Raw genomic sequence first — 21,072 nt, forward strand, 5'->3', positions numbered from 1 at the left:
GTTGAGAGGAGTCCCCTACCAAAACAGGCTTTGCTCGTGTGCCCAAGACATCGATTCTATAATAAAACATATTTTGCTGCACTGCGTGAAATACAAGCAAGCCAGGGTTGAACTATTACCCTTACTGGTACCTTTCCCAGGAAAATCAGATGCTCACTATGTCAAATTCCTATTGGAAGGCCGGTCAAACGCTAAAACATTGGCAGTGGCGAAGTTTTTATCGGTAGTTGAAAGAACCAACGATCCCTATCTTTAAGGCTGAACAAAATGCTTGTTTAACCTGGAGGCAGGCTGTCTGAATTGTATATTGCTTTGTAAAGGTTTATTGGGTCTCTGGACCGTAGTAAAGATTGATGATGATGATGATGATGATGATGATGAAACCTGTATTATGCAGGACAACCCTGGAGTGAGCTGGATGCCCCGATTGCCTGACAGCGCACCAGGCAGCAGCATCCTATGACCTATGTTCCCACCTCCCCCAGAAGCGGCCTCCCTGCCTCTCTGGTTGCCACCCCTGCCTGGAGCACGGCTCCTTTCCTCCCTCCCCACGACCCCACCCCAGTTCCCTTGCACCCCAAAGAGGCGCTTTGCACCCACATGCTCCCTTGCCAAGAAGGCAGAAGCAGAGGCGCGTCGCGCTGCGCGTGGGACAATACCCGGCTCCTTTCCCACGGGGAGGGGGCGGAAGTGCTGCCTCTCTATGAAGCAGCACACTCTCTCCGTTTCCGGCCATCCCTGCCTCCTCCTCCTCCCCCCTCAATCATTTTTCTTTATTGAGGAGAAGTGGGAGGGGCTCTTGCATTCCTAGAGAGGCCACAGGGTGTCAGCTGGTGTGGGGTGGGTGTCCTTTCTTCCCATCCTTTCTCTACTCTGCCCCCCCCACAATTTTGGGGGGAAGCTGGAAAGGTGAGTGGAAAGGGGCTGGGGGGGTTGAGGGAAGGGATTGCTCTGTCCTGGAGGGAGACTCCCCACCCCACCCCAAGGAAAAGGAGGAGAGGGGGTGTAGGGGTTGGGGGAAGAAGGGAGCTGGGCACTTTCCCACAATGCGCAGGGTTGCAGCAGGTTCAATCCCCGACCCCCCCCCTCCCAGCTCAACATCTCTTGCTAAACTGGGGTGGTGGGGGTCTTCTTTGAAGCTGGGTAAGGCCCTTCATTGCCCAGGACCTCTGTTCTGGCAAAATATGGGGTGGGCTGGTTGTGGGGCTTGTTTGGTTTTTTTGTTTTCATCTGGTGACTCCGAAGCAACCCATTACAATCTAGCAGCCTAACAGGATGGGTCCAGGGTCCCTCTGGAATATCTCTCTCTCTCTCTCTCTCTCTCTCTCTCTCTCTCTCTCTCTCTCTCTCTCTCTCTCACACACACACACACACACACACACACACACACACAGAGAATGTGTAAATCTGTCGAAACAAAATAAAAAATTCCTTCCAGTAGCACCTTAGAGGCCAACTATGTTTGTCATTGGCATGAGCTTTCGTGTGCATGCACACTTCTGTTTCAGTGTATCTGAAGAAGTCTGCATGCACACGAAAGCTCATACAGTACCTATGACAAACTTAGTTGGTCTCTAAGGTGCTACTGGAAGGAATTTTTTTATTATTATTTTGTTTTGACTACGGCAGACCTACCTGTAACTAGAGTAAATCTGTGTTTGGCTACCCAGAGCTACTCTGACCTGCAGAGGGTTGGGCTTGATGACCCTTGGTTCTCCCTTCCAAGTCTACGATTCCATGACCTTTCACTCACCCTACCAAACACAGGCATTTGGAGAGGATCCCTAACTTGGCAGAGAGAGAGAGAGAGAGAGAGAGAGAGAGAGAGGAGAGAAGACCTGAAATGCAGGACAAAACTGTATGAATACAAGATGTACCGGTAGCATATTACATTGAAATCGAGACAATCCTGTATTATACAGGACAGGTACCAACACTTCTGGGACCCCTGGAAGGGGGTGCTCTGCTAGACAGAGGAGTCATCAGAGGGATAGTTGGATAAAGGGACGCAGGCCCAGATGCTCTGGATTGATTTATTACTTATTTATTGCATGCATCTATATAATAATAATAATAATAATAATAATAATAATAATAATAATAATAATAATAATAATTTATACCCTGCCCTCCCCGGCCGGATCCGGGCTCAGAGCGGCTAATATCATGTAAATAATACCATATACATAAAAACAAGCAATCAATTGATTAAAATGCACCCCAAAATTAATTCAAATAAGTTAAAATTAAAATTAAAACTGGACAAATGACAATCCTCAGGTTAAAATTGAAAGCGGTTAATACTTGCCATATTATAAGGACCTGTGAGTGGGCTGGGAAACCTCCTTCATGCTTGTTCTTATACCGTGTTTCTCATATTATAAGACACGTCTTATATTTATTTTTTCCTCAAAAAAAACACACTATGGCTTATTTTCAGGGGATGTCTTATATTTTTCCTCCTCCTCCTGCCGCAGCCGGCATTGCTGCTGCGCCTATCACTATGTCTTATTTTCAGGGTATGGCTTATATTCCTTGAATGCTTAAAATCCTGCTATGGCTTATTTTATGGGTATGTCTTAAAATATGAGAAACAGGGTACAAGACAAAATGAGTCAGACTCAACCCTGCGGAACAGCTCCATCTTGCAGGACCTGTGGAAGGATGTCAAATCTCGCAGGGCCCTGCCCTGCGAGATTTGACATCCTTCCACAGGTCCTGCAAGATGGTCTCTTGTGAGAGAGCATTCCACCAGGCCGGGGCCACGGCTGAAAAGGCCCTGGCTCTGGTCGAGGCCAATCTAATCTCCCTGCGACCCGGGATCTTCAGGGTGTTGTAATTTGCAGGCCGTAAGGTCCTCCGTGGGGACATATCAGGAGAGGCGGTCCTGAAGGTACAAGGGTCCTAGGCCATATAGGGCTTTAAAGGTTAAAAACCAACACCTTAAACCTGATCCTGTACTCCACCGGGAGCCAGTGCAGCTGGTATAGCACTGGGTGAATATATCCTGCGGCGAAGACCCCATAAGGAGTCTCGCCGCAGCGTTCTGCACTTGCTGGAGTTTCTGGGTCAGTTTCAAGGGCAGCCCCACATAGAGTGAGTTACAATAATCAATCCTGGAGGTGACCGTCACATGGATCACAGTGGCTACGTCAGGGAGAGAGAGGTAAGGGACCAAATGCTTAGCTTGATGGAGATGAAAAAAGGCCGCCTTTGGTATAGCTGTAACCTCCATAGAAAGGGAGGCATCAAAGATTACTCCCAAATTCTAGACGGAAGGCGCTGGCACTAGTTGCACCCCGCAAGGGATGGGAGTTGCCCCCCCCTAAGCCCTTATTGTCTTGACCCAGCCAAAGGACCTCTGCCTTTGAAGGATTTAACTTCAACCGGCTCCCACGTAGCCATTCAGACATCTGAACAGTTATATACCATATTTCATCCTTCCCAAAGAGTTCAAGGTGGCGTGCGTGGCCCTCTCCCCCAGTTGTTTAATGCTGAAGGCAGCAACACTTCTGGTTTCCCATTCAGGTAGCTGATCAGCCGTAGAGAGAACAGGATGCTGGACTAGATGGGCCATTGGCCTGATCCAGCAGGCTGCTCTTTTCCCATGCCCATGTTAATCTCCCCAACAACCCCGCCAGGTAGGTAAGGCTGAGAGGCTGCAGTGACTTGCCACCCGCTGAGCGTCAGGGCTGAGTGGGTATTTAAACCCTCTCAGATCCTAGCCTGAAGTCCTGATCACTACACCACACTGCCACTCAGACTACTGACTCCCATCAGTCCCAGGCAGGGATGGCTGGGAGCAACATATTGAGAACATCAGTTTGCAAAAAAGGTTGCCTGAGGCCAGTGAGCCCACCCTCCCCTCCCCTTCAACAGACTGCTTGAAAATGGCAGAGACGTTTTGTGGACCACTGATTTTTTTTATTTTCTGCCTGTTGTAGCAATTGCAACGCTATGCTAGATGTTGAATGCCTTTTCCTTATATATATATATTATTTACTTTATAGCGTATTCCTTTTATGAAGGCATTGTGCTACTATTTTACCTATGTGTTGCACTCTTCCTTATAAATGTATTTGGAATTAAAAGGTGTGATCTGCATAGATATTAACAGTATTGCAATCAACTCTGCTTACACGAGTCTTTTATTAGCAGTTTTTGGATTTAATTCTAAGATTTGGCAAAGGGCACCCAAATGTGCCACCCTGTGTGGGAGAAAAATAATAATGATAGCTCCGTTGGTTAGAGCATGGTGCTGATAAGGCCAAGGTTTGTTTTTATTTTTTTATTTTTATTTTATTTTATTTATTGAATTTATATGCCATCCTATACCTGGAGGTCTCAGGGCGGTTCACAGAAAAGATCACAATATATAAAATCAAAATAAGAACAATAACCCAATAACACCCCCCACCCAAAGAGTCAAAGATTGACAGGATGTCTGTCAGGTCAACCGAAGGCCTGCTTAAAAAGGAACGTTTTTGCCTGGCACTTAAATGTGTATAATGAAGGTGCCAGGTGAACTTCCCTGGGGAGAGCATTCCACAGATGGGGAGCCACTGCAGGGAAGGCCCGTTCTTGTGTTGCCACCCTCTGGACCTCTCGAGGTGGCACATGAAGAAGGGCCTCAGAAGGTGATCTCAGAGTCAGGGTAGGTTCATATGGAAAGAGGCAGTCCTTGAGGTTGCAGGTTCGATCCCCGTACGGGACAGCTGCATATTCCTGAATTGCAGGGGGTTGGTCTCTTCAAACTCTACGATTCTATGAATCTATGAAAACTGGGAAGGGTTGCCATCCAGGGTAGAAACCCCTTGTTTATACACAGGAAGTCTGACAATGTAAAGGTGGTGTTTCCCCTTCGCAGTAACACTCCGGCACAGTCAGCTTGGTATTTACAGTCTTTATTACATATGTACAAGAAACAGCTCAGAATTACGCATCCGAACCCATTGAGTCAGATTCAGAGAGTGGCTTCCTACCAACAAAGTGGGAGACGTCTTTGATCCTTAAGCTTCATTTCCCTCCTTGTCTGTGCTTCTTTCCACCGGAGCCGCTGGTTGGTTGCAGGGCTCCCCAGCATCCCTGAGCCCCTGCTCTCCCTGGCTACTCTCTGCCCTCTCTTCCGCTTCCTCTGTCTCTGGGCGGTTGTGGGGCTCTTCAGCACCCCTGAGCCTCTGCAAAAAAGAGAGAAAGGAGTGCGTTGCTATGAAAACATTAAGACCACCAGCCAAAAAGTATTTAATTTTGTACCTCTGTAAATACAAGTCGCTGGCAATCGTAGGTAGGGAGAGAGTTGTTTCCAAAGAGGAATGATCTGGCCAGTCCTAGGCCTGCTTCGGCCATTCTGGCTAAGCTTAGCCTCACGTTCTGAGGCAGCCCTGTTTAGGGAAGTTTTTAATCTGTGATATTTTAATTGCAGGAAGCAGTCAATAAAGACTCAGAGGTTCTTCTCTTAGAAGGAGAAAGGCACTTTATTTGCAAATAAGTCACTTGGTGAACGAGTCACAAAGCAAGTACCCAGAAATAGCTTTCAAACGCAGTTCTTATAGCTTTTCTGACTCTTCCCCCCCTCCTTTGGAATTTCTTCTAAAACATAGATGCAAATGGAGGGTCAAGGGACAACGTAAACAGGAATATAAGGGACCTTGGTGATCTGGACATCCTCACCCACACATCATCTATACATGTCAATTACTGTCGAACTCGTATCTCTGGCTGGTACCGGTGCCCTTGGGTGTCTCCTGCAGCTAATGCATCATTCCCCTCTGATAAGAGGAGCCTTGCCAGGAATGTTTACTTTTTACATTGCCAGGGATGTTTACATCTGACAAGGCTGCTCTGTCTTCCTGTCAAAGAAGACAGTTCGAGGCCGGAGCTGATAATAAGCAGATGGACAATGGGTGACTTAGGATGTAAGGGGTTCTTGAAACAATTGGGGCAAGGGCGGCAAGAAACAGTTTGGAATGTGAACCAGGCCCTGAGTTGAGATTCAACCTTTTACTGGGTCCCCTTCTGAGCTTGCTCAGGTATAATTCAGGTACATGATATGCAGCAAGGTACATTAAGCTGTGACCAATTTCAATTGCCACTATCCCTCTCTTCATAATGTATTTTGGTATTTGTTGGAAGCCGCCCAGAGTGGCGGGGGAAACCCAGCCAGATGGGCGGGGTATAAATAAATAAATAAATAAATAAATAATACGTTATGCTTTCTTTCTCCAGGTTCCACCATCCTCTGAAGAGATGGATGCGTGCGAGGAAGTCACCCTGGAGAACTGTGGGAATGAGACCTCTCTGGGTAAGTATACCTGTGTCTTTATTTGATATTGCTGTAGAGGCAGTTGACGTGTCCATTCTCCAGACGAATTCATGATCAGGTTGAACGGGATGAGGAAAGAACCATCTCTGTAGTAGTTGTGTTGTTTGCAGAATGCTTCTTGTGGGGGGTTGAAATAGTCATTGAAATTCTGCTCAGTATTGATCCAGAGTATATTCCAATGTATAGTTAGCAGAGTAAAAGCTTAAACATGTTGCAGGATCCCCCCCGCCAAATAGAGGCAATTATATTTCATCCAGCAGAGCTTTACTGCTCCTGAAGGCAAATGCTGGCAAAAAAGACAGTTACAGCATATATAATAAGAATTTTTATATAATATAAAAATTAGAACCCAGCCGTGACAAATCCCTGAAACGAGATGTAATTAAGTAAAAATACTGAACTTAAACCAAACACCACTCAAAGAATATAATGGGTCCTTTCAAAAGACTAGATAAGATAAGGACATTTACAAAATAACCTCTGAACTAAAGTCAACCCTGACGAGATGCCGGCTCATTACTCGTTTCACTGGACATAATGTCTTGTTTCCTCAGAGGGAAATTGCTACAAGAATAAGTTCATAATAACTAAATAGAAGCTAGGAAAAGCTATCAGGAACTAAACATAAACTTAAATGAGCAAAATAAAAAAATTCCTTCAGTAGCACCTTAAAGACCAACTAAGTTTTTATTTTGGTATGAGCTTTCGTGTGCATGCACACTTCTTCAGATACACTTGAAACAGAAGTCAGACCCTTATGTATATACAGAGGGTGGGGGTGGGTGGGAATGGGTGATGGGCTGATGGGAGTGGTAAACCTGTAGATGGCTGTTAACGACTGCTGATGACTGCAATTGGTCCTGCGGGGAAAAAGCAAGGGCTGAGGCACTAAAGAAAGCTTGATCATGCATAATGAGATAAGAATCCAATGTCTTTGTTCATCCCAGGCGGTTCCATGGTTTTAAGCTTGGTAATGAGTTCCAATTCAGCAACTTCTCTTTCCAGTCTGTTCCTGAAATTTTTCTGTAATTAAACAGCTGCTTTGAGATCTTGTATAGAATGTCCTGGGAGATTGAAGTGTTCTCCTACTGGTTTCTCTGTCTTGTGGTTCCTGATGTCAGATTTATAAGGACATTGGATTCTTATCTCATTATGCATGATCAAGCTTTCTTTAGTGCCTCAGCCCTTGCTTTTTCCCCGCAGGACCAATTGCCGTCATCAGCAGTTGTTAACAGCCATCTACAGGTTTACCACTCCCATCAGCCCATCACCCATTCCCACCCACCCCACCCTCTGTATATACATAAGGGTCTGACTTCTGTTTCAAGTGAATGTTACTTAAACAGAAGGTTAGCTAACCTAAAAGCTTTAAATTACTGAGTATCATTGTTCCTGAGCAGTCTGAACAATGTTGTAGTAACAGCTTTCCTGGGGGAGCTTTTGCAGCTTTTCATTTAATTTTTTCAGGAACACTCCACCACATGTATATGAAATTAATACCGAAAGAATGGCCAACTGATTCTTATTTCTCTTCTAATTGTGATTCTCTCTTTATTCTAGCAGGTGATGGACAGGAGAATTGTGGTTGTAGAGAACCACATTGGGTTCCACCGGAAGCAGCCGTGCATGAATTGGGGGATGAGACCTTCAGTGCTCAAGATGAATCAAGGAGGCAGGAAGAAAACCAGACAGAGAACTGGAGAGATAAATCCATTGTGTCTCTTGCTGATGACCTTCATGAAACCCCAGTACAATATAAACACCACAAGGGGGAAAAGAGGTATGAGTGCCCTTTTTGTGGGAAAGCTTTCAGTTCTAAGTCTCTCCTTGCTGTCCATTGCAGAACGCACACTGGAGAGAAACCATATAAATGTTCAGAGTGTGGAAAGAGCTTCCGCCAGAGCAGAAACCTTGCTTCCCATCAACGGATCCACACAGGGGAGAAGCCGTACAAGTGCTTGGAATGTGGAAAGAGCTTCAGTTGGAATTCAAATCTGACTTCACACCAGCGGATCCACACAGGGGAGAAGCCGTACAAGTGCTTGGAATGTGGAAAGAACTTCTGTGATAGCACACTCCTTACTAGACATCAGATAATCCACACAGGGGAGAAGCCATTTACATGCTTGGAATGTGGGAAGAGCTTCCATCAGAGCAGAAACCTTACTTTGCACCAGAGAATACACACAGGGGAGAGGCCCTACAAGTGCTTGGATTGTGGGAAGAACTTCCACCGGAGAACACACCTTACTTCCCATCAACGAATCCATACAGGGGAGAAGCCATTTAAATGCTTGGAATGTGGAATGAGCTTCAGCTGGAATTCAAATTTTACTTCACATTACAGGATTCACACAGGAGAGAAACCACATAAGTGTGTGGAGTGCGGGAAGAGCTTCTGTACTACCACACAACTTGCCTCACATCATAAGACTCACACAGGAGAGAAACCTTTTAAGTGTTCAGAGTGTGGAAAGAGCTTCTCAGAGAGCACTCTCCTTACTAGACATCAGATAATCCACACAGGGGAGAAACCATTTAAATGCTTGGAATGTGGAAAGTGCTACAGTCAGAGGTCAAGTCTTACTTCACATCGGAGAATACACAGAGATGCCATAAGACAGAAGCCATACAAATGTCTGGAGTGCGGGAGGTGCTTCAGTAACAGCACACAGCTTATTTTACATCAGAGAAGCCACACAGGAGAGAAACCTTACAAATGCTTGGAGTGTGGAAAGAGCTTTAGTGATGGCACACTTCTTAACAGGCATCAAATAATTCACAAAGAGGAGAAACCATTTAAATGCTTGGACTGCGGAAAGAGCTTCCGTCAGAGCCGAAACCTCACTTTACATCAGAGAATCCACACAGGGGAGAAACCGTATAAGTGCTTGGATTGTGGGAAGAGCTTCCATCAGAGAACACACCTTACTTCCCATCAGCGAATCCACACAGGAGCAAAACCGTTTAAATGTCTGGAATGTGGAAAGACCTTCAGTTGGAATTCAAGTCTTACCTCTCATCACAGAATCCATACAGGAGAGAAACCGTACGAGTGCTCCGAGTGCGAGAAAAACTTCTGTACAACCTCACAACTTGCGTCGCATCGGAAAACCCACACAGGAGAAAAACATTACAAGTGTTTGGAGTGTGGAAAGAGCTTTTGTGACAGCACACTCCTTACGAGACATCAGATCACCCACACAGGGGAGAAGCCATTTAAATGCTCAGAATGTGGAAAGAGTTACAGCCAAGTTTCAAGCCTCTCTTCTCACCGGAAAGTCCACAGAGATGCTACAGTGCAGAAACCATACAAATGCTTGGAGTGTGGAAAGAGTTTCAGCAATAGCACGCAACTTATTTTACACCAGAGAATCCACATGGAAGAGAAACCTTAGGAATGATTTGTAGTAACACACCAGAGGATTTGCATGCGAGAGAAATTGCCAGGAGCGTGGAAATTGTTCCAGAAGTAGTTGTGAGCTTAAAACCATATCGAAAGATTCACACTGCCTAGAAACAAAAAGCATGTTTGGAATAGCGAGTTCCTAGTGGAATAACTCAGATACAGTCGTACCTTGGTTTTTGAACAGCTTAGCTCTCGAACATTTTGGCTCCCAGTCGCCGCAAACCCGGAAGTGACTGTTCCGGTTTGTGAACTATTTTTGAAAACCGAACAATCCGATGGGGCTTCCGGTGCTTCCGATTGGCTGCAGGTGCTTCCAGCAGCCAATCAGAAGCTGCGCTTTGGTTTCCGAACGTTTTGGAAGTTGAAGGGACTTCTGGAACGGATTCTGTTCGACTTCCAATGTACGACTTCAAAGAATTCAGACAGGTGCTAGGTAATAATTTATGGGAGTGCAAGGTTTTAGTAACTACCATCTGGAAGGGGGGAAAATTGGAGAGGAGGAAGCGAACATGGCTGGTCTTTTGGCAAAGTTGATGGAGAGGTCCCCTCTCCTAAATCCTGATGGAATGACTGCGGACGTTGAGGAAGTGGTCTGTTGCAGTTGGTGTTTCAGCAGAGGCAATAGAGAAGACTTGCAGTACCATCTCCCTCCCTCTCCTGTAGCCTGATGGTGCTTTTTTCTGTCTAGCGAAAGAGGTGAATAGGACCCCTCTCCTTAGATTTTCATTTTCTTTTGCTGAGTAACAGCAATTTGTAAGTATCTAAAAATTCGTAAGTAGAAAAAGTCCTATCTAAACCGCATCCAAATGGCGGACGGAGCTCCGTTCGTAAGTAGAGACATTCGTAAGTAGAGTTATTCGTAAGTAGAGGTACCACTGTATACTGATATATCATGATGTCTGAAATAAGGATGGAGATATGTAGAGGCATTGGCTGGCTTTCTGGTTTTATCCACATTATGATTTTTGCATAGCACACACACACACACCTTCTCAGTAGTGGCACCCGCCCTGTTTATGTCAAGGAAATAAACAACTATCTGACTTTTAGAAGACATCTGAAGCAGCCCTGTTTCGGGAAGTTTTTAATGTTTTGTCTCTTTATGATTATGATTATGATTAATATTCTGTTGGGAGCTGCCCAAAGTGGGGAAACCCAGCCATATGGGTGGGGTATAAATAAGTCATCATCATCACCACCACCACCACACACACATCATGATTCGCAATATATTGCCAGATCAAAAATCATGAAACTGATATCATAATATGGACTTCAAACCAGTATTGGACGATATATCACCCAGCCCTAATACACATAATGATTCACATTATATTGCCAGATCAAAAATCATGAAACCGGTATCATTATATGGACAACAATCCGGTTTTGGACAATATATAGCCCAGCCCTAGTGACCTCTGATCCATGCTTTTCTGAAGGCTGCATTACTGCCGGTCGAGAAGCAGGAGGTGCAAATAAAGAGGGATGCTCAGTAGTGTGAAATGGGATATTATTATTATTATATTATTATTATTATTTATTTATTTATACCCCGCCCACCTGGCTGGGTTTTCCCCGCCACTCTGGGCGGCTTCAAACAAATACAAGAATACATTAAAATATCATAGATTAAAAAACTTCCCTAAACAGGGCTGCCTGTAGGTGTTTTCTAAATGTTAGGTAGTTGTTCATCTCCTTGACCTCCGATGGAAGGGCGTTCCACAGGGCGGGCGCCACTACCAAGAAGGCCCTCTGCCTGGTTCCCTGTAGCTTTGTTTCTCGCAGTGAGGGAACCGCCAGAAGTCCCATGGAGTGACTGCCATGGAGTACCGGTTTACATGGTTGCCACAATGGACTAAATCATGCTTAAGTGGCCAATCATAGACATGCTGACTTGGTACTAAGCAGTGGCGTACTCGGGCTCTCCAATTTAAGTGGCGCCCTGTCCAACGCTAAAATTCAGTGTCTCCCCCACCTCTTGTGTTGCGTTTTACATAACTGTCAGGGTGTCGGCGCCCAGTGTGGCTGAACAAGTCCCACTTCCATAAAACCACCTGTTCACTAAGCCATAGTGGGGCATTTACTCACAGGAAAGTGAGTATGCAATTGCAGCCAAGCTAGGTGTGTGATTGGGACCCATAGAGGTATTAAAGAGGATTTCTAGATTTATGCTGTAATTGTCTTCGTGTTTGCATTGTAGTCTGTGCTGACCAGTGTTTGCTTAAATAAAACTGAATTCATTGCTTCCGAGTATTGGCAAGATCCTCTGCTGTCCTTTTATTGCATTCAGATGTTCGTTTCTTGCAAAAAACCATGTCAGAAATATCACAAGGGACGAGGCTGGCATCCATCATCACAGACAAGAGCCTTAATGGCTGTCTCGTTCTCTGCCTTCCAGGAATCTTTCCTCAAACCATAACCTGGAAGTAGACTGAAGCAGGGCAGGAACACATGATCTGAGACTTGGGAGTGTGCCACCCACCCCCTGAAAGATGATTATTGGCTGTGAGAGTATGTGTTAGTTTTACATAATTTTACTGTTTTAATTGTAGTGTTTTAGCACTGAAGTGTTTGCCTACCTGGGCTCCTTTGGGAGGAAAGTTAGAAAGGTAATCCTATAATGTTTTTATATATGCTGGAAGCTGCCCAGAGTGGCTGGGGCAACCCAGTCAGATGGGCGGAGGTACAAATAATTATTACAGTTGTACCTTGGAAGCTGAACGCCTTGCAAGTTGAATGTTTTGGCTCCCGAACAATCGGTTCCATTTTTTAAATGGTTTTTTTGGAAGCCCAATGCCCGATGTGGCTTCCAGTTGGCTGCAGGAGCTTCCTGCAGCCAATCGGAAGCCACACTTTGGTTTCCAAACATTTTGGAAGTGGAACGGACTTCCGGAACAGATTCCGTTCGACTTCCAAGGTGCAACCATATTATTATTATTATTATTATTATTATTATTATTATTATTATTCCTCGTCATCCCTGCAAGGATGAAGATGGCAGCTTAGGATGAGATCATTCATAATGAGGTTGAATCCTGACAAGACAGAAGTACTGTTTGTGGGGACAGGGGGCGGGCGGGTGTGGAGGACTCCCTGGTCCTGAATGGGATACCTGTGCCCTTGAAGGACCAGGTGCACAGCCTGGGAGTCATTTTGGACTCACAGCTGTCCATGGAGGCGCAGGTCAATTCTGTGTCCAGGGCAGCTGTCTACCAGCTCCATCTGGTACGCAGGCTGAGACCCTACCTGCCCACAGACTGTCTCGCCAGAGTGGTGCATGCTCTAGTTATCTCCCGCTTGGACTACTGGCATGCGTTCTACGTGGGGCTACCTTTGAAGGTGACTTGGAAACTGCAATTAATCCAGAATGCGGCAGCTAGACTGGTGACTGGGAGCGGCCACCGAGACCACATAACACTGGTCTTAAGAGACCTACATTGGCTCCCAGTACGTTTCCAAGCACAATTCAAAGTGTTGGTGCTGACCTTTAAAGCCCTAAACGGCCTCGGTCCTGTATATCTGAAGGAGCGTCTCCACCCCCATTGTTCAGCCCGGACACTGAGGTCCAGCGCCGTGGGCCTTCTGGTGGTTCCCTCCTTGCGAGAAGCAAAGCAACAGGGAACCAGGCAGTGGGCCTTCTCGGTAGTGGCGCCTGCCCTGTGGAACGCCCTTCCATCGGAGGTCAAGGAGATAAACAACTACCTGACATTTAGAAAACAGCTAAAGGCAGCCCTGTTTAGGGAAGTTTTTAATCTGTGATATTTTAATGTATTCTGGTATTTGTTGGAAGCCGCCCAGAGTGGCGGGGGAAACCCAGCCAGATGGGCGGGGTATAAATAATAAATAATAATATGCAACCTGGGGATTTGCGCGCACGCACACACATGCACACACAGTGGAACGGTTGGAATGATGTGTATTTTATTAGCACAGGCATTTTGAAACAAGGTGATTGGAAGCAGCAACAGAAAACACAGAAAGGTATTGGCACCTTACACAGATAACAATTCCAAACATAAATGCTCACTATATGCACAACTACTAACCTCCCCACCAGTCTCCAGCCCAGAACTCCATACATGTGAATGAGAAGACAATTTACACTCTCAAGACCTAGTAAATACAGGGGGAACTATGCCTCATTGCTAGGGAATCTATTTGTGCTCACCAAATGCCCTACTATCAGTGCTCATGGGTGGGCGGTCCAGGGGCCACAGCAGACAGGACAGCATCCATCTTTTTTTCAATCCGATCCAGCGCCTCCAACATCTGGTCCTTCCATTTTCCTGTCTCGTTCTTTAACGTCTCTGTCTCATTCTTCAGCTTCTCAATCTCTCCGCCTGTTTTTTATTATTAAAAAAACGAGAATAGGAAGACATTTTATTGCTAAAGGCTACCAAGGTGAGAGGTATTGCAACGAGGAGCTATGTTGTGAGCAATGCAGTGAGTTCTCCCCTTGCGGGACTTAAGAGAGATTTGTCCCACCCAAGTTACAACTCGGTGGCACATGGGAGTTTAAGGCATTTAAATTTAAAATTTAAGTTTAATGCATACATGTGCTGCACTTTAAACGTAGGGTAAGCACACAGATTTAATTCCAGACCATGGTCAGTCTGCTGCAGTAATGTAGAAAGCTTGGAAAAACTGGAAATACGCTAATATTGAATGAATTTTGAAATAGATTTCCTTATGTGCTGCAGATCAGCCTGATGGTATATCCGTACTGTACTTTCTGAACCCAATTTGTTTCAACAAACTTTCCCCGCTGGATCAAAAGTTCGCTCTGCCTTAAATACACATTTTGCATTGTTTCGAAACCTCTCACTGCTGGGGGTAGGGATTGCCCTGTTTGATTTTTTTTCTTCTGAGCGATTATAATGCTACGTTGCAAATCAGCTTGAGATGTGCCATTGTCTTATTTTATTTATAGACCGCTATCTCATCAAGATATGGACGCAGGTGGCGCTGTGGGTTAAACCACAGAACCTAGGGCTTGCTGATCAGAAGGTCGGCAGTTCGAATCCCTGCGATGGGGTGAGCTCCCGTTGCTCAGTCCCAGCTCTTGCCAACCTAGCAGTTCGAAAGCATGTCAAAGTGCAAGCAGATAAATAGGTACCGCTCTGGCGGGAAGGTAAACGGCGTTTCCGTGTGCTGCTCTGGTTTGCCAGAAGTGGCTTTGTCATGCTGGCCACATGACCTAGAAGCTGTACGCCGGCTTAAAAAGTGTGTTAAAAAGACATCAATTAACCGTTCCTGCAGGTGTTTAAAAGTTGGACAAGAAGGTGCCTGCTGGATCTCTGTTGGCAGAATTTTGCACAATACTGGACCAATTACACTAAATAATAACAATAACAATTTATTTATACCCCACCCATTTGGCTGCGTTGCCCCAGCCACTCTGGGCAGCTCCCAGCAGAATACCGCGTTTCCCCGAAAATAAGACACTATCTTGTATTTATTTTTCCTCAAGAAGACATACTATGGCTTATTTTCAGGAGATGTCTTATTTTTATTACGCGTCCAGCCTCGACTCTTCCTTGGCGCCCTCCAGAACTGCGCCTATCCCTATGTCTTATTTTCGGGGTATGGCTTATATTGCGCAAATGCCTAGAGATCCTGCTACGGCTTATTTTATGGGTACCTATGTCTTATTTTAGGGAAAACAGGGTATTAAAACACGATAAAACATTAAACATTAAAAACTTCAGATGTCTTCTAAAAGTCAGATAGTCACTTATCTCCTTGACATCTGATGGGAGGGCGTTCCACAGGGCAGGCGCCACTACCAAGAAGGCCCTCTGCCTGGTTCCCTGTAACCTCACTTCTCGCAGTGAGGGAACCGCCAGAAGGCCCTCGGAGCTGGACCTCAGTGTCCGGGCTGGACAATGGGGGTGGAGACACTCCTTCAGAAAACTATTTCTGAAAACTCTTTCTAGTTGTTATTTGGTACACAAGAACATAGTAAGAGCCTGCTGGATCAGGCCAATAGCCCATCCTGTTCTCACAGCGGCTGGCCAAATCTCTGAATGGGAAATTGGCTAGCAGGACTCAAGCACAAGAGCAACTCTGTGGTTTCCAGGAACTGGCATTCAGAAGCATGGCTGCCTCCATGGTAGCAATCGATGGCCCTCTATGAATTTGTCTAATCCTCTCTTAAAGCGATCTGGGTTGGTAGCAGTCACTGCCTCCTGAGGATGTGAGTTCTATAGTTTAACTGTGTGAAGAAGGACTTCACTTTACCTGTCTTGAATCTCCCAATACAGTCAAACCTTGGCTCCCAAACGGCTCCATTTCCAAAGTTTCGGCTTCCGTACGCCCCAAACCCGGAAGTAAACGTTCCGGTTTTGAAACGTTTTTCAAAAGCCAAACGTCCGATGTGGCTTCCGCTTGAGTGCAGGAAGCTCTTGCAACCCCATCGGAAGCCACACCTCGGTTGTCAAATGTTTTGGAAGCTGACTGGGCTTCCGGAACGGATTACGTTTGACAACCGAGGTTTGTCTGTATTCGGCTTCCTTCGATGTCTGCGAATTCTAGTGTTATGAGTGAAGATCCTCAACAGCTCGGGGAACGACCGATGAAGCTCCTGCAGATGACCTCAATGACCGAGCTGAGACAAAAGGGTTCAGGTGATTCACAAATTAATAATCTACATGGTAAAGGTAAAGGACCCCTGGACGGTTAAGTCCAGTCAAAGGCGACTATGGGGTATGGCGCTCATCTCTGTTTTCAGGCCGAGGGAGCCGGCGTTTGTCCACAGTTTTCCGGGTCATGTGGGCAGCAGGACTAAACTGCTCTGGTGCAACAGAACACCATGACGGAAACCAGAACCCCCCGGAAACACCGTTTACCTTCCCGCCGCAGCGGTACCTATTTATCTACTTGCACCGGCAGGGGCGTACCCAGGATCAAAACTGGGGGGGGGGTGAGAGGGGAAGAGAGAGGGAAGGAAGGAGGGAGGGAGGGAAGAGAGAGAAGGAAAGAAGGAAGGGGTGGGTTGGTGAGAGAGAGAAAAGGAAGGAAGGAGGGAAGGAGGGAAGGAAGGAAGGAAGGAAGGAAGGAAGGAAGGAAGGAAGGAAGGAAGGAAGGAAGGAAGGAAGGAAAGAAAGAAAGAAAGAAAGAAAGAAAGAAAGAAAGAAAGAAAGAGAAGGAAGGAAGGAAGGAAGGAAGGAAGGAAGGAAGGAAGGAAGGAAGGAAGGAAGGAAGGGGTGAGATAGAGAGAATGGAGGGAGGAAGAGAGAGAAAAAAAGAAGAAAGGGGGGAAGGAAGGATGGAGCTCCCGTCCGTCGTCCCCCCGCTCAGGCTGCTCCTACCCCCTCCCACGTTCCTGTCGTTGGCTGCAGCCGCGGAGGGGGCGAAAACAGCCCAATTTCAGGCTGCTCCCCCCCATTCCTGTCGTTGGCTGCAGCCGCAGAGGGGGCGAAAAAAGCCCGATTTCGGGCTGCTTCTCCCCACCCCACGTTCCGGTTGCTGGCTGCAGCCGCGGAGGGGACGGAAACAGCCCGATTTCCATAACCCGCAGCAACTTTCCCCCTTCAGTTTTCAGAGGGGAAAAGTGCGGGTTATGGTTCATAAAATACGGTAATAATTTATTTATTTTTGCTTCTGGGGAGGCAGCTGCCCCCCTGCCCCTTGCTGGGTACGCCCATGTGCACGGGTGTGCTTTTGAACTGCTAGGTTGGCAGGAGCTGGGACAGAGCAATGGGAGCTCACTCCGTTGTGCGGATTCAAACCACCGACCTTCTGATCGGCAAGCCCAAATGGCTCAGTGGTTTGGATGGGAAAACTTAGTTCAGTAACTTTACTTACTCATTGAGGAACAGGTAGGGCATTGTTGGCTGATATACCACTGCTTCACATGCCTCTCTGTGGCAGGTGCTGATCTGCTACTTGCAGTTGCCGTGAGACGACCACCCCCGCTACTTGCTTGCTCCAGGGCTGCTTCCGGATGTCCTTGAGGAGGGCACCCCAAAACAGATTCAACCGCAGAGGCACCTGCATCTTCTACCTCCTCCTTTATCTCCTTGAACTCAATCTGCTCTTCTGGAAGGGAAGGGGCTGGCTGGTGGCAGAAGGGAGGAGAAGGAGGAGTTCCTTGGGGTTCCTCTTCAGAAGACGGGGTCATTGGCTCCTCCTGCTCCCATCCTTCGCTCTCTTCTCTGCATCTGGTCACCCTCCTTGCAGCTTCAACTACAGAAACAAATGGAGGTGGTGTTAATTAAAAATAGTATCTAAGACACAGAACATAAGAATGTAGGAGGAGCTTGCTGGACCACGCCAATCGCCCATCTAGTCCAGCTTCCTGTTCTCACAGTGGCCAAGCAGATGCCTGTGGGAAGCAGGATCCGAACACGAGAGCCCTTTCCCCTCCTGCAGTTCCCAGAAACTGGGATTCAGAAGCATTGCTCCAATTGTGGAGGCAGAGCACAGCCGTTATGGCTAGTAGCCATCCCTGCCTCTTGTGGCAGTGAGTTCCATAGTTTAACTATGTACTGCATGACGGACTTTCTTTTATCTGTCCTGAATGTTCCAATGTTCTGCTTCTTTGAACGTGCACTACTTCACTCATGATATAAACATTATGAACATTATTATAATCTTTATATTGTTTATAATTCATATGACGTGTAAGCTTCACCAAATGTTTTGTTCTGCGAATAGCAGGAGAAATTCTAATTTTACTGGAAAATAAAACGGCACGGGGCAGTTACAAATTTTCTTTTGTACCTCTGTTCCAACCAACCAACAATTTTTTATTGGTTTTTAAACAAATACAATAACCATTAAACACTTATCCAGCAGTACATCTAATGGTGCTTGTTTTATCCATTGCCTCTAGACATGCACTTACAGATTCAACATTCAGACATATTACTTATTGTAACCTCTCCACTGAGAATACTGAGCGGTTGGTAGCAGGAGGTCTTGATTTTGGTCATTAACATGGTTAAAGAAAGGGGTCCACGTTTATTTGAAGGTGTCTCTCTTTGTTTTGCATTTAACTGCCTGTACCACTGTTCTTATAATAAAACCTTTATGGATTTTTAGAAAACAGAAATAAAACAAAAGAACACAAAATATTGGAAAAGCAAAAGCTTTTAAAATGACAAAAGATCACTATTTTTTTCCTCCCTCTCTCCCAACACTAGAACTTGTGGGCATTTCTGATGCAGCAGACGCTTCCTATGTCCTTAAAATAATGCAAAGGTAAAGGGACCCCTGACTGTTAGGTTAGGTTGCGTGCTCATCTCGCTCTATAGCTCTATAGGCTGAGGGAGCCGGCGTTCGTCCCAGCTTCTGGGTCATGTGGCCAGCATGACTAAGCCGCTTCTGGCGAACCAGAGCAGTGCACAGAAACGCCGTTTACCTTCCCGCCAGAGCGGTACCTATTTATCTACTTGCACTTTCAAACTGCTAGGTTGGCAGGAGCTGGGACCCAGCAGCGGGAGCTCACCACTTCGCGGGGATTCGAACCGCCGACCTTCCGATCGGCAAGCCCTAGACTCTGGTTTAACCCACAGCGTCACCCATGTCCCTCAAGTTACAAAATACCTAGTCATAAAGGATGCTTTCCTTTTAAAAACGCACACATAAAAACTCCTCACTACTATCTTATCAGTCAAGGGGCCGCTTTCTGACCACTGTCCTGATCAAAGCTGGAATATTTTGTATGAAAATGCGGTCTATGAAACATTTTAAATATATAGAAATATATAGAAACCTTTTCTGTTCTTTTTGTGAATTTGTATTTGTATGAATTATATGTTATTGTACAGTGGAACCTCAGTTTATGAACACCTCGATTTACGAATTTTCGGTTTACGAACGCCGCAGACCCACCTGGAACAGATTAATTCACTTTCTATTATTTTCAATGGGAAAGTTTGCTTCAGTTTATGAACGCTTCAGTTTATGAACAGACTTCCGGAACCAATTTCACCCATGCTTCGGGTTAAGTACGCTTCAGGTTGAGTACTCCGCGGACCTGTCTGGAACGGATTAATCCACTTTCCATTACTTTCAATGGGAAAGTTCGCTTCAGTTTGTGAACACGTCAGTTTATGAACAGACTTCCGGAACCAATTGTGTTCATAAACCGAGGTACCACTGTATTTACGTAGAAGAAATGTATAATGCTTTATATCTCTTTGTCCCTTTTCTTTCTTCTCTTTCTCCTTTTCTGTTTTTGTACTAAATGTTGTTGTGTATATATGTTTTTAATCTAAACCAATAGAGATTATTAAAATAATTTTTAAAATATAAATAAATAAATAAATAAACTGCTTGACTCCTGAGTACCTAAAGGAGCGACTCTGCCAGTATCGACCACCTTGGGCCCTATGACCGGCAGGGGAGGCCCGGTTGGCAGTGCCCCTTCCTGCTGCTGACCTTAACAGATTAGACAACTGGGCCAAAGCAAACAAGATGAATTTTAACAAGGAGAAATGTAAAGTACTACACTTGGGCAAAAAAAAAAATGAAAGGCACAGATACAGGATGGGAGACACCTGGCTTGAGAGCAGTACATGTGAAAAGGATCTAGGAGTTTTGGTTGACCACAAACTTGACATGAGTCAGCAGTGTGATGCAGCAGCTAAAAAAGCCAATGCAATTCTGGGCTGCATCAATAGGAGTATAGCATCTAGATCAAGGGAAGTAATAGTACCACTGTATTCTGCTCTGGTCAGACCTCACCTGGAGTATTGTGTCCAGTTCTGGGCACCACAGTTCAAGAAGGATACTGATAAGCTGGAACGTGTCCAGAGGAGGGCAACCAAAATGGTCAAAGGCCTGGAAACGATGCCTTATGAGGAACGGCTTAGGGAGCTGGGTATGTTTAGCCTGGAGAAGAGAAGGTTAAGGGGTGATATGATAACCATGTTCAAATATATAAAAGGATGTCATATAAAGGAGGGAGAAAGGTTGTTTTCTGCTGCTCCAGAGAAGCGGACACGGAGCAACGGATTCAAACTACAAGAAAGAAAATTCCACCTAAACATTAGGAAGAACTTCCTGACAGTAAGAGCTGTTCGGCAGTGGAATTTGCTGCCAAGGAGTGTGGTGGAGTCTCCTTCTTTGGAGGTCTTTAAGCAGAGGCTTGACAGCCATCTGTCAGGAATGCTTTGATGGTGTTTCCTGCTTGGCAGGGGGTTGGACTGGATGGCCCTTGTGGTCTCTTCCAACTCTATGATTCTATGATTCTATGATTCTAGGGCCTTATCGGCGGCAGCTCCCCATTTGTGGAATTGCTCTCGTTGTCGGTCTCTGACGCATCCACTGCTGAAACGGAGAGAGAAACCGACGTGAATGGCCGGGGGGGGGGGGGAGGAGGAAGAGGAAG

The 21,072-nt window shown here is 45.9% G+C and overlaps 2 protein-coding genes across 9 annotated transcripts in view; one reads left to right on the plus strand and one right to left on the minus strand.

Annotated features, from left to right (window-relative positions):
- Positions 1 to 777: 777 nt before the first annotated feature.
- Positions 778 to 19,980, plus strand: LOC118081213 (uncharacterized). Of its 3 annotated transcripts, none has more exons than XM_060269165.2 (4): positions 778 to 909; positions 6,226 to 6,301; positions 7,883 to 8,070; positions 8,166 to 11,996. In XM_060269165.2, the coding sequence occupies exons 2-4, from the start codon at positions 6,251 to 6,253 to the stop codon at positions 9,718 to 9,720; spliced, it is 1,794 nt and encodes a 597-aa protein (XP_060125148.2). In that variant the 5' UTR covers positions 778 to 909; positions 6,226 to 6,250; the 3' UTR covers positions 9,721 to 11,996. The 3 variants fall into 3 exon arrangements, 2 of the variants coding, with proteins under 2 accessions (XP_060125148.2, XP_060125153.2); XR_015948530.1 differs by lacking the exon at positions 8,166 to 11,996 and adding an exon at positions 17,607 to 19,980 and having other exon boundaries at positions 850 to 909; positions 7,886 to 8,102; XM_060269170.2 differs by having other exon boundaries at positions 877 to 909; positions 7,886 to 8,070.
- The window catches only part of LOC118081131 (uncharacterized), a 35,420-nt gene continuing 27,981 nt past the window's right edge, over positions 13,634 to 21,072 (minus strand). For 4 of the 6 annotated variants that reach the window (XR_015948523.1, XM_088663705.1, XM_060268997.2 and 1 more), the window contains 2 exons: positions 17,541 to 17,921; positions 13,634 to 14,074 (listed from right to left, as the gene is read on the minus strand). Coding sequence is in view for 5 of the 6 variants with exons in the window: in XM_088663705.1 (XP_088519831.1) it covers positions 13,917 to 14,074; positions 17,541 to 17,921 (539 nt within the window). In the remaining variant the exon portion in view is untranslated. Of the gene's footprint in view, positions 14,075 to 17,540; positions 17,922 to 20,431; positions 21,012 to 21,072 lie in introns of those variants that run through there. The other 2 variants (XM_088663707.1, XM_088663708.1) reach the window with 2 other exon arrangements.

The sequence above is a fragment of the Zootoca vivipara genome, chromosome 2, assembly GCF_965207765.1.
Source record: "Zootoca vivipara chromosome 2, rZooViv2.hap1.1, whole genome shotgun sequence".
NCBI lineage: Eukaryota > Metazoa > Chordata > Lepidosauria > Squamata > Lacertidae > Zootoca > Zootoca vivipara.

Bases quoted from the DNA above. Each gene is read 5' to 3' on its own strand.
- LOC118081213 (XM_060269165.2), top strand. From the start codon at position 6,251: ATGCGTGCGAGGAAGTCACCCTGGAGAACTGTGGGAATGAGACCTCTC. The intron at 6,302-7,882 runs GTAAGTATACCT...TCTTTATTCTAG, and splicing joins TGGGAATGAGACCTCTCTGG to CAGGTGATGGACAGGAGAAT. The intron at 8,071-8,165 runs GTACAATATAAA...TGTCCATTGCAG, and splicing joins ATGACCTTCATGAAACCCCA to AACGCACACTGGAGAGAAAC.